The sequence below is a fragment of the Diorhabda carinulata genome, chromosome 7 (genome assembly GCF_026250575.1).
Source record: "Diorhabda carinulata isolate Delta chromosome 7, icDioCari1.1, whole genome shotgun sequence".
In the NCBI taxonomy this organism is placed as follows: domain Eukaryota; kingdom Metazoa; phylum Arthropoda; class Insecta; order Coleoptera; family Chrysomelidae; genus Diorhabda; species Diorhabda carinulata.
Window position 1 is genome coordinate 1,190,848 of NC_079466.1, and position 13,026 is coordinate 1,203,873.

Sequence of the window (13,026 nt, forward strand, 5' to 3'; positions counted from 1 at the left end):
CCTCATTGGACACTAATTTATCAGCCACTTTGGATGATATTTCAGATGTAAAACTAATCGAGATATAGTTAATTTTGTTACCATCTAACTTTTCCGACTGCGACTGGCCTAAGAATGATAAATTTACTGGAAGGCTCCAATTGTAGTTTATTGCTTCTACCAAATTAAATGTTGAACAAAGAGAATATATAATTAAGAAAGAAAAGTGCGTAATTTGCAATCAATCATAGAGCATCGGGCCGAGAAAATTGTACATAATCAAATTCAATAGAAGAGAATTGTAAATACGAGTATGAATTCATTCAAGTACTATTCTGTTTACGTAGCTTTCAATATGATATCAAACTATTACCATTAGCAATCATCAATACACTGCTTCTACTGTGAGCTAAATTAATCCAAAGCCATCCTAGTTAATATTCCAAAAGGTAAAAGTAAGATATTTTTGACCTACAAAATGCCGTGGATTGAACTTTTGCCACACCGCATGAATTTTCATGGAGAAAACTCAACAGCAACAACATACTCTCTAGCATATCACTTAACATTCATGTTTGAATGATCAGATTTATTTATTTCCCTATTTCAACGGATCTTGAGGTTGTTTTACCATAAAAAAATTTCACTTGGAACATAGAATAAAAATAAACGCCATTTCTAGTAGATAATATGAACAGTATCGATTTTTTTTGTTGCAGTTTTCATCAAAGGATATAATTTTCATATTGAGTATTTCTGAAATATAAAATCGAAAAAAATGTGATCAGAATTATTTATAAATCAATATCAACATAGATTAAAGTATTTAATCTTTGATATTAATGAGAATTATAAAGTTTAATATGTATCTTCATAGATAATGATACTAATTTGGTGGTTGATAACTTTGTGTAGTAATGGAGATAACTGATCATGTGGAAAATATTTTAAAAGGCGTTAATAAATTTGGGAAATATCAAATATTTGCATATCTTTCTCTGGGGTTTGTGTATATGTTCAATATATTCGACTTGGGATACATTTTTATAGCGAGAGATGCAAAGTACAGGTGAGTAATAAGAAAAATATTAATTAAGTACCAAATTAATAGGGAAGACAATAACTCCAGATAGTAATAGTGAAAGATAATAAGAACTGAAAACATTCCTGGTACGAGAACAATGAAAAAGGAGAGAAAAATTACCTTTGTACGTAAGACAAAACAAAATATACTAGAACCTATTTACGTAAGAATAAACACAGTAATATCGAATGCTATCTGCAAAGTAAAAGAACTATAGATATACAGAACTTTTAAACTTTTAAAGGAACATTCAATGTCAAGTCACCAATATTTTTGTAGAGAATTTTTTTAAGTGAGTTTTAAGAATGCGATTCATATTTGGCTATAAAGACTGTCTTTATAAATTTTTATAAATCGTTATACGACCGGTATTATGGGGATATCTACATTGTTGTCAGATCTTTCTTTTTTCAGGAACTTTGTTATTTCAAATGGATCACCCTATATATTTTGTGTTCCTTAAAAAATACTGATTATTTTTCATGTAATATTCTCTATACCAAAATGCCAAAATTTCGTATTTATAGCTACTTTTGCAGTATAATAAATATTGTTGCAGTAAATTACTTATCCAAATCATGTTGAAGAAAACCTACAACAACTGTATACAAATCTTTGAATGTTTGTGTCATGTTAGAAGTAGATCCACATTTGTGAAGTAGAAAAATTATGAATTTTTAGAAAACGTCCATTAAAGGCGTCGTCCATTTACTTCTATACAACAAGCCATGCGATTTTCAAAAATTTGCAATACATTTTGTGCAACATCCCTGACTCCTCAATTCTTCTTATCTCTATGGTAATCCTATCTTTTAATTCCTGAATATTGTCAGGTTTTGTTTTTTAATTGACCCTACAGGAAATAGTCAAAAGGATTCATGTCGGGAGATAACGGGGGCTATTCGATAAAACCACGCCTTCTAATCCATTTTCTGGAAAACACATTATTTAGGTATTGCCTCAACACACACGCATAGCGAGGTGGGGCACCATCTTGTTGTAGCCAAATATTGTCGTTTCGGATATTGTTATTGTCTGAAAATTTCTAATAATGAAGTTTATTTAAATGTTATTGTATAATACTATTTTCCGATAAATCTAAATACGCTGGACTATTTAATACCATCAATTAAAAAGGCAACAATTACTTTGTCGCCTATTTATCAGCCCATACTTTCAATTTTTCGGGATATTGAGTGTGAGATTCACGCATCCAACCAGGATTGTTACGTGACCAGTATCTACAATTATGCCGATTTACGTTTCCATTTATACAAAAAGTGATCCAATCGCATTAAATAAAAAATTCGAACCAACGTTACTTTGTATGGATGGAATTTATTATCACGTAAAATTTTCATTACGGATGTTTTCGAAATATAAAATTCCCTGGATATTTGTCTAGTATTCAAGTGTGGATCGTCTTCTAACAGGACACAAACATCCAAAGATTTGTTTTCAGTTGATGCAATTTTTCTGCGCCCTGATTTGGATGAATTTTTTTTCTCAACCAGTTTCGTTAAACTTTTTTACTAATTTACTGACAGCAAATCTTGTTATGATATTTCGGTTAGGATAGGATTTATTGTGACTTTCAATGAAGTTCAACAATAATAATTTATTGAAACGTCAAATTTTAACTTCGACGTAGATAACTGAAATGTAGCTATAACTCCGAAATTATGGCATTCAGGTATAGGGAGACAAAGAATATGGTATGCGAAGAATATACAGGGTGATCTATTTGAAATAATAAAGCTCATTATTTTTCCGGAAAAAGGAAAGATCTGACAACAATATAGATACCACCATCCATAATGATACCGCACAAAAATTTATAAAAATCGTATTAGGCGTTTACGAGATAATTGAGGTGTTCTACACATAAAACACATTCTGTATATTTAATATTTACATCGATTTGTTGTATTGCCACATTACGGATCACACAATTGATGGTAATCTGGCATTTCTGTAAACTGAAACAGTCCATGACAGCATATTACAGTTTCTTTGACTTACTGAATATCACAAAAGTTGATTCACATTTAATATATTCAAATTACTACTCATCAATTTGAACTTTTGAGTAACCAATGTACAAATGAAATGTAGCACCCATTCCAAAATAATGTTTATTCCAGCCTGAACACTCATTTTACTCCACTGCAACAACTTTATGTGAGTTTCCTAAGGCTTTCGATTAGGTAAATCATTAAATTTTAATTAAAAAATTGCAGGGAAACACCTCTTAGATGGTTATAACTTACCAACACAAATTAGTTTGTGAGTGTTGATAACGCGATGTCTTCTTCCATGTCAATAGAATGTGGAGTGCTTCAAGGCTCAATACTAGTCCCTTTGTACTTTCTTTTGTTTCTTCAAACCTCTCAAACAGTTTATCTTTTTTGAGTCGCATCTCCAATATGCCGTTCCTTGTCAAACTACAAAAGAGACTAAACAAGAGGACTCACTGCTGGGACTACTTCAGAAGATTCAAAATATTGACTATTCCTTTCTTATATATCGTTGAATCCGTTTTCCTAATCCATAAGCACACTCCTCCCATGAGAGTTATGAAAGTAATTGCAAATCTATTCACTTAACAATCTTAATCTACCTACTCCACATTCAGAATTAGTTAAAGGCTCAATACTTTACAATGCTAGGAATCATGCACAATCATTTGTTAATTTAAATTGCAAGAATATTTGAATAATTGTAATAGAGGGGATGAAGTTATATTAAAATGTAGGTGTAGTTATGATATAAAATGAATAAATAATTACTTAATACATAATTATGAAGTTGAAATTGAAATTAAAGTATCTCTCAATGTCATTGAGAAATATTTTGAATTCAAATTAATGTAACAGATAAGTAAAATTAATTTTCTTAAATATAAATAAAATTTCATTATTGAATTATCACTAATGAATCGAATAAAATAAAAATGAATTTCAAAGTCAAATATCAATAAACATTTTTGCCAGCTAACAGAAATTTGACAGATTTGTTATAGAACATTTAAATCCTCTGAAGAGCGTGGGGTCAATCGACCATTTTGTCGATATTAACATCCCAATAGCTCGCAATTGCAAGGAGAGGTTGTAGTTAATGACTAGTTTCGACATCATTACGTCTCATCAGACCATTTTAACAACCCTCGCTCTAACTGAAGACAATGTCAAAGAGTGTCGCTATTTGGTACATGTAGTTAAACATTTTCCACCAAACATTAAGTGACGTCACCCTCACTTCCAACTGAGAACTACTTGTCAGGAAGAAATCTAGCATAGTCGCCGATAATATAGATTCCGATGGTAGATGAGGTGTAAAGGATTTACACTATTTATCTCTAAAATAATTTCGAAATTCATTTTTTGGATAAAAGATTTCTGTCGTTCTTCGAAGGAGAAAACAACTACTTTCCTGGCTAATGCCTCGATGTCAATCGACCTTTCTGTCGATATTAACGTCCCCAATGGCTCTTTATCATATACAACTCAAAATATTGAAAATAAAAACACAAGAAAGAATTGCAATGGCTAGGATCCAATATCAGCAACTGTTTTTCATGGATGTGAAAGAAATTGAACAGAATAATGTACTACCTTTTTTGTACGAAGCAAGTTCCGTTTGGTCATAAAAAAACGTATAAAGATACGCAAAGAATATTTATTGGACAAAAATCTACAACTTTTGAACTAATTTGTAGTCTACAAAGCTTCCGAAATATTGTAGGCACAAATCATTCTTCATAGAACGTTACAACTCGAGTTTTCAATCATGTTTTTTCAGCTCGTCATCATCATTGTTGAAGTGACCACAGAAAAAGACGTTTAAGAATGATGATCCTATCCAAATTCCTGCAGGAGTTTTTTTGTCACGTTCGCAGTGTGAGGTCAGGCATTATCATGGGAAAAACAATACATTTTGACAGAAATCAGGGTCACTTGTTCTCTCTCGCGGATAACATATCCATTATTTGTGCTCGTGGTAAAAATTACATCATCAACATGCTTTCTCTGTCATCTAAAACGGGACATCATCAAGATTTGTTTAGGATTAACTTTTGTTGGGGACGAAGTGTGTCATTCCATTAATTGTCGTTCATTTTGATTGTGAGATGCGCGAAAAACGAAAATTACTTAAAAAAATGTTGTTACTCACATTCCGAGGAAAACTTTTTTAATCAAACCTAATATTTTGAATACAAAAGTTTCCCTTAATCTTTTGGAGAAAGCATCTAAGCTCATCCGCTGATTTGTCTTGCACACATCGAACGATATCATTAATATAAACCTTTTTTCACGTCTTACATTTATTGTTTCCGTTATAGACTTCCCCTTTTCAATATTTTCGTTTTGCTTGATAATATGTAACATCAAACGTTTCTTGTGTCTTGTGGCTCAAATATCATGAATTTGAATATATTATGCGACTTGATGTTTAAGAAACCATATCAATAATTATTTCACAGAATGTACCATTGTGACCAACGCGCAATCAAAGCTCAAAACAATGACATTAGACAAGTATATCTCAATGAAGCATTGAGCGAGTTATAGAAAGTTGATTTGTATTCGAAACTATAGTTATTAATAATTTCTATCAATTAAAAATAGGATGCACCTTGTATCGAGGCAATCGTTGCAAGCAATAAAATAAAACCACATCGTTAGATGAATTGAAGCACTTTCAGATATAATTTTAACACAAAAAATATATTTTTGCTACAACATATTGAATAACATATACATACATGAGTAATTTTTATTTACAGATGTTTCATACCAGAATGTGAGGCCGATTCGAGGTCAGTAATTTACAATCCCGAATGGCTGAAGGATTTTGTGCCATTCAAAGGAGGCTCTCCAGACAGTTGTCATCGTTATGCAATGATGAACAACACTTGTTCTGTGACGGATATCTCTAGAAACGAAACACAAGCTTGTGAACAGTTCGTCTACCAAACTCACGATATTACGATTGTACATGATGTAAGATTTCACATTCTATTTCTTCGTCAGTAAGAATTTATATCATACAGAGTGTTTCGGATCTTGAAGCAAAAAATTCGGGAGTAAATGACGTAGTCATGATGCTGTGACATGAAAATTTTTTTCTCATACGAATTAAAGCGAAATTACAATTTATATTCAAGTATATATTCTAAATTATGATTGTTTGACAAAATTAATAATTCTATAAATGATTAACCATCCGTAACTTTTACAGGGACAACCTGTACAAATTTATGGTTTAGGAGAAAAGGAGACCAATAATTGTAATTATTCATTGAAAATACAATCAAATATTTCTAAATAAATAGCATACTGTAACTTACAAAAAGAGAAAATATTGTTCGTTAGCCTACAACTTATCAAGTAAGAACAAAAACAAAAACAATAATTACCGCCTTTTACTTCCTCACACTTCTAGTGTACGGAGTTTATTTCTTTGGAGGATGATTCTAAATAGACAACGAGTTTCACACGAGAAGGTTTTATTAATTCTCATAATTTGCATTTACAGGCAAATGAAAATCCTCACGGCTCAATTCAAAGAAATAATCAACATCGATTGTGTGTTGATAAGTGAGCCGGAACAGTGGGTAATAATTTAGTAGCTCCATACTGTTTTGATAATATCCTGAATGGTCAGCGATACTTAGAATGTCTCATAAATGATTTCTCACCCATATTATGTCGCAGCGACATAAAATTCATGCACGATGCATTTTCCCTGAATTTAATACAATGGAGATATCTTAAAGAATTTTGGAATGTACTTCCAAGTTCAGAGGAATATCCTACGTAGACTCCAGAAGTGTGTAGATGCGCAAGGTGCCCACTTACATTTATTATAGTTTTCATTTGATAAGTTGGTGGTTAACCAACTAAATTTTTCTACCTTTCCACGTTTTCCTATGTAAGTAACACGATATTCGAAAGTATGGAGTTCAATTAGAAATATTTGATTGTGTTTCAATACCTATTGTAAGTTTTTTCGATAAATAATTTATGATAATTTTGTTCAGAATATCTCTTTAAGGCGAACGGAATGAAAAATTCATTTTTGTTATCTTTAAATTGTGCAGGCTGTTCCAGTAAAAGTTATAGTAGATAGTAGTGTAGAATTATTAATCACGTCAAACTCACTTCATGAACATACATAATAGTAAATAATAAGTAAATATACGTCGATATAAGCTATGATTCCGCAACTTTGAAGGTTTAGAACTCAGAAACGAAGGGACGTATAGGATCACCTTGTATATTTCAAAACCGGACCACTTTTAGGGTATTATGCTTGAATATTGTTACCAAAAATATTTGAGAGCAACAATGTGTTTTTAATTTTTTTTATTTATATTGAATTATATAATAATAGCTCCTTCCTTCCAGATCCCTGAGGGTCTTTCTTGACTCCCTCTATTTTGCGGTTGATTCAACAATGCTTTCTTCGGGCACCTGCTCTGCTCCATCTTCATCACATGTCCATACCAGAGCAATTGTTCAGTGTGTATTCTCTCTGTCGTATATACTCGACCTGTTATTTTTCGTATATTTTTAGTTTGTATATGCCCTGCTCTGGATATCCTGCACGATTCTTTCAAGTAGTCAGTTGCCAGCACTTGCATCCATTCGTTAGAATAGGCTCCGCTATGACTTTGTCATTTCTGTATTTAGGTTAAATTTTTTCTGGCCAAAGCAATGAGTTTATAATTTATGTAGGTCTTTTTCCTTCTTGTACTCTATTTCTTATATCTTCTTTGTCTACATTTACGTACACCCTATTTATTCGCAGTTCGGGGTCTCCTTGTGTGCTTCCTACCGGCAGATTATGTTTTTGACATGTTGATATTCAAACCCCATTTTCTCATTTGTCGACCAATTTTCTTAGCATATAATCTTCATCGTCCTCGTCGAAAGCTATAACAACGTAGTCGTCTGCGAAAAATAGAGTTGTTAGAATTTTATACCTAAGATTTATCAATCATTTTGGTGTCCAATCACTCAAGACCAAACTTTCAAAATTCAAAATTTCTGAGTCAATTCAATCAATACTGAACAGTTCAATGGAAGTCACTGTTTCAGCAGTACCATTGTGCATTCTAGAATTATTGAATAATTTCGATGTTACTCACCGGCACAACCCTGAAGTTATATGCCATGACTCCAAATAGGTCTCAATATTTGCTTGCATAGAAGCTGTTTGTTGTACTGCTATATTTCGTCATAGTAGCCAATACATCTTTTTATATTAAATATCAAGCTCTTCAAATTTATTCTTAGTATGGACTGTCCAGCAAAGTCTCACGTCAAGATTCATACCCAGATAATTTGCCTATCTTCGTTTCATTTAACTTGATACGCCATTTCTTGATCCATTTGATAATTTGGTCAATGGATGTTTGTAACTTCTCAGCAGCTTCTTCGTGGGTATCTCCCATGGCCTTAACTGCCGTGCCATCGGTGAAAGTAGTTACTGTGTGGTGTTCAAGTTCAGGAATGTCACTAGTGTAGAACAGATAGAGCCCTGGACCAAACACGCTACCCTGGGGTACTTTTGTCTGGATTTCATTTGAATCAGAATACAAATCGTCTTGATTCACTCTGAAATATCTATCTGACAAATAAGATTTTAGGATTTGGTAATTTGTGGAATAATCTTTTATGCCATACTTTATCAAAGATCTTGTGATAATATTCATAGTCAAAAAATAATCCACTGGAAAATTGTTGATAGCAATAAATGATTTTTCATTGTCTAAAACGTTCTGAATGGCGTCGTCAAAGTTTTATGAGAGAGAGAGAGAAATTCTAGTTTTAGTAATAGAATTACTCCAGCGTATTCACACTCTATGGTTATATGTTTGATTAATTACTACCACTTAGAAATAATAACTATTACAACCTCAAACAGGGTAAAATAATCAATGGAGAATATTATGGAAGCCAATTATGTAGGGGATATTGCATTATAATTGAAAAGGGTTGAAATAGCTGAATGTGATTATGATATAGAAATGTTCACTATAAAACTGTTAAAAACAACTTAGTTATAAAATATGTTTGTAGTTGTTGCCGAAGGGTATTCTACCGAAAGTTAAAAAGCCGAAGTCGAAAAGTAAAATATATTCTAACAAACACATTTTGACAATTTCAATTCTTCTACTTCACGATAATCTTATATTTGTTCTAACCAATAATATCGACTGAGGGTCTGAATATTAATTACTAATATACATCTTTCATAAAATAAATAAATTTGAATCAACGTTAATCATACTTCTACCTAACAACAACGGAAAACTTAACAATTTATAATTTTCTTCGAAATATTTCTCAAATTTGCACATACTCATACAATTAATGCTATTCTTCTAGTTCTTATTTCCAGTCATTGGGATTCACGTCACATTGATCCCCGTAAAGCCACATTTGCACTTGAAATTAAATTCTTTTCAAGCTTATAAAAACGATATCGAGGGTCATCGCCGTCGTGATATTCGTGTTCAGCCATCTCCAGAATATATATTTGGCCAATTTCATTAAGAATTTGCACGTGACCCCTGTAAACGACGTAGATGGCGGGATGCATATGAGTAGCGTCAAATTTAATCCGGGTTTCTGGTCTTATATGAATTGCGTCCCGAAGACCTTCCAAGATATGTGGTACAAAATACTTCTGTAAACTAATTATACTTTCCACGATTATCGATACCTAAATGTCGAATTCTGGTAAACCATTTTCTTACCTGAAGCTTGAGTAAAATACATATAACTTATTAATCATAACACTCCCTCTTATCTTGGGGTAAATAACCATGGATAAATTTAAAGTAATCGTTTCAAATTTGTCTATCAAAAACATAACCTAGCCTAAAAGGATTAAAATTTAGAGGTAATGTAGAAGTAATTCCTAGTAATGTGTACTTAACCTTTAGATAAGATGAGTATAGACGTTTACAGGTCTAGTGTGCAGATGGCTGGCACATGAGCACCAGTTTCCTCTTAGACCCTTTCTGTAGTGATATTTGGATTCAGAGACCTCGATAACCCCTTTCCATTTTTCAACTATTTTAACAATGCATTTTTCCTCTTCGTAAATGCAATTTTCATTTCCTATCCATAATTGTGGTTAACAATGTTTACTGACGGTGTCCCGAAATGAATTTTGATTAAAAAATGTTCGTAATCTTGAGCTATCTGTCTAAAATAGCAGATTTGTGCCTATAACGCTTTGTAATTTTTTTGAATACGAATGGCGATGTATCCCATACTTTGTTTACAAAAAAGAACATACCAAAAACAAACACAAACAATAATTGTTGAAACGGATGGATATTATTGTAGAGTTTTTTCGATGCGTTACGAAATTTACCATACCCGATCCATTTTTCCTTCATTTAATCTTTCTATAACTCATCACAACCATAATCTAGATTTTTATGACTTGAAACTCAAAGCACTCAAAGAAATTTGATATCTGTCTAATGTACATTTTTTTATTCGAATTGGAGAAGAGATGGGTTGAAAGGTGAAGAAACCAGACACTGTTTATTATCGATATTTTTGTAGGAAAATAATAATTTCTTTTTAAGCTGTTATCTACCCACTAATGAAGTAAGCTCTATAGCTATACTTCAAAAGTAATTATAATTCTCTTTTAGACGATCTTCACACGAAAACAAAGTTTCGATAAATTTTTTTGTACATATTGCAGTTAAGTAAAGATACTGTGATCTAAAGGAAAATAAAGTCGTGACAGAGAATAATTGACGTTAACACTTTAATACCGAAAAATATACATTTGTAGATAAAAATTTCACTCGTTGATAGGAGGAAAACGAATTAAATAAATAAGTGGAATAAAACTTTTCGAAAAATTTTATGAAACAAAAGGATCTTACATTAATTTTTTGATGATTATTAAAGAAAATGATGTTCAGGAGTAAATGTGGGAGTAACAAACTGATTATTCTTATTGGAAGCAAATGTGAATGTGCATTTTACAAAAAGTATTTATTTTCTGATATTTTTAATATCTGAAACTGAAATATCTGATTAAAAGTGGTAAAATAATATCTAAGTATTTAATTGAAAATCACAAAAATTTCAAATTTTCAACTACATAAGAAAACTATTCTCATTGGTTGTCAGTTGTACGTCATAAGTTTAATAAAAACATTGAGCAATTGCAACGTACTAAGTGCTGTTATAATACAGTTTTTAATTATTAGTTACGTATAAATAAAACATTTTTCTATATATAAGAATAAAATGAACAAACCTTTTATTGGTTAAATTCTTACATCACTTAATCACATTAAAAATTGAAAGCATAATAAACTTAATTACGATAAAATATTAACATAAGTTTAATTTGAATCTTACTGACATTAAAATGGCAACTGCGTTAATTACATCTCTCAGAATCGTCAAAACGACCAACACTTTCAAACAATTTTTAGTGTAGTATAGTGGAATTTCTTGGCATCCTAGCACAAAACACGATTTTTATACCATTTTTCAGATTAATAATAATAATAACGATTATTCTAGAATAACTGAGAAAATAAGTGTCTGATTTACTTTGTATCATATGTACAGTGTTTATTTTATACATATAAACTCACGCAATATGGCGACTTTACTGAAATGTTTAAACTATCCACAAAATTTTTAAATATTCATTGTTTTTTTCTCTGTAAGTATTAATCGAAGAATTGAAAAAAAAATTTAATAAAAGTTGTATCTAATCTATCCAAAACTATTTTTTCTCAAAGCAGTACCAAGTCCCTATTCATAGCTTCCTATAACAGATTTAAAAATTGTTTCATTTCAAAATTATAACTCTGCATTAAGTAGGAGATAAAAATCAAGCATCGAATTATCGCCCAGTTGCACTTCTTTCAACGTTATCTAAGATATAGAAACATAGGTCAAAAAGAGGCTTTTATCATTTCTGTTTAAATATAAAATACTCATCATTCGAGTTTTTAAGTAACAAATGCACAAATGATGCTATATTCTCCCTTCTAGATAATGTCCTAAATCCAGCCTAAATAGCCATCATTCCACTTTCGATTGTGTTAATCGAAATATTTTAATTAACAAATTGCAGTACTACGGTTTCAAGGGAACACCTAGTTTAAGTCATAGCTTACCAACAGAAGCTTCCAAGGAACTAAATTTATCCATCTCCTTAACATTTTATTATGCTCTCATTGAGTCCAATATGCCCTTCCCTTCTGGGGTACGTGTGGTGCGTCTCAATTTGAGCGAATCAAACTATAAAAGGGAGTCGTTAGATATTTAAAAGATTAAAAATTCTGACTCTTCCTTCATTATTCATCTCTGAATCCGTTTGCCTAATTCATAAGCACGCTTCTCCAATTTCAAAAAGATCGTTGCACGGGTATCCACTTTACATTGCAAAAAAATGCACAATCATTTCCCGAATTTCGCAATAATTTGAGGGCATATTTTTACTTACCTATTATTATGGTATTCATTGTGGTGTTCTTCTGTATATTGAGATTTTATTTTAGTTATATCTTTATATAGTTATTTTTTTAGTTAGTTTGTTTTTTTAGATTTTACAAGCTTTTGTCAAAAAATTGCATTTCTCTCTATCTCTATTCTATTCGCCGTTGCCGTTTCATTCTGGGTTCTTCATCATTCTTTCCAATCAAAAACATTGGGAATCATTAGAGCTTTCAAAAATACTTTCACCACCAATATTATTATGTGAAGATGACTTTCTACATAAATTTTCATCACCTATGCTTTTAAGAAATCCTTGTTAAATTCAGCTTTTTTTATATGTACGATCAAGTATTCAGGTAGATATAAAAATGTGATAATTTTCTTCAAGAGAAATTTTGCCACATTTTATTCCATTCCCAATGTATTGAATGTGATTTATGAGTTCATGAAATGCATTTTGCT

At 31.4% G+C, this 13,026-nt stretch overlaps 1 protein-coding gene across 1 annotated transcript in view; it reads left to right on the forward strand.

The window, feature by feature from the left end:
• Positions 1–838: 838 nt before the first annotated feature.
• Positions 839–13,026, forward strand: part of LOC130896171 (solute carrier family 22 member 3-like) — a 28,234-nt gene continuing 16,046 nt past the window's right edge. The window contains exons 1-2 of the mRNA XM_057804083.1: positions 839–1,048; positions 5,850–6,066. Of these exons, the coding sequence (XP_057660066.1) occupies positions 897–1,048; positions 5,850–6,066 (369 nt within the window). The 5' untranslated portion in view covers positions 839–896. The remainder of the gene's footprint in view (positions 1,049–5,849; positions 6,067–13,026) is intronic.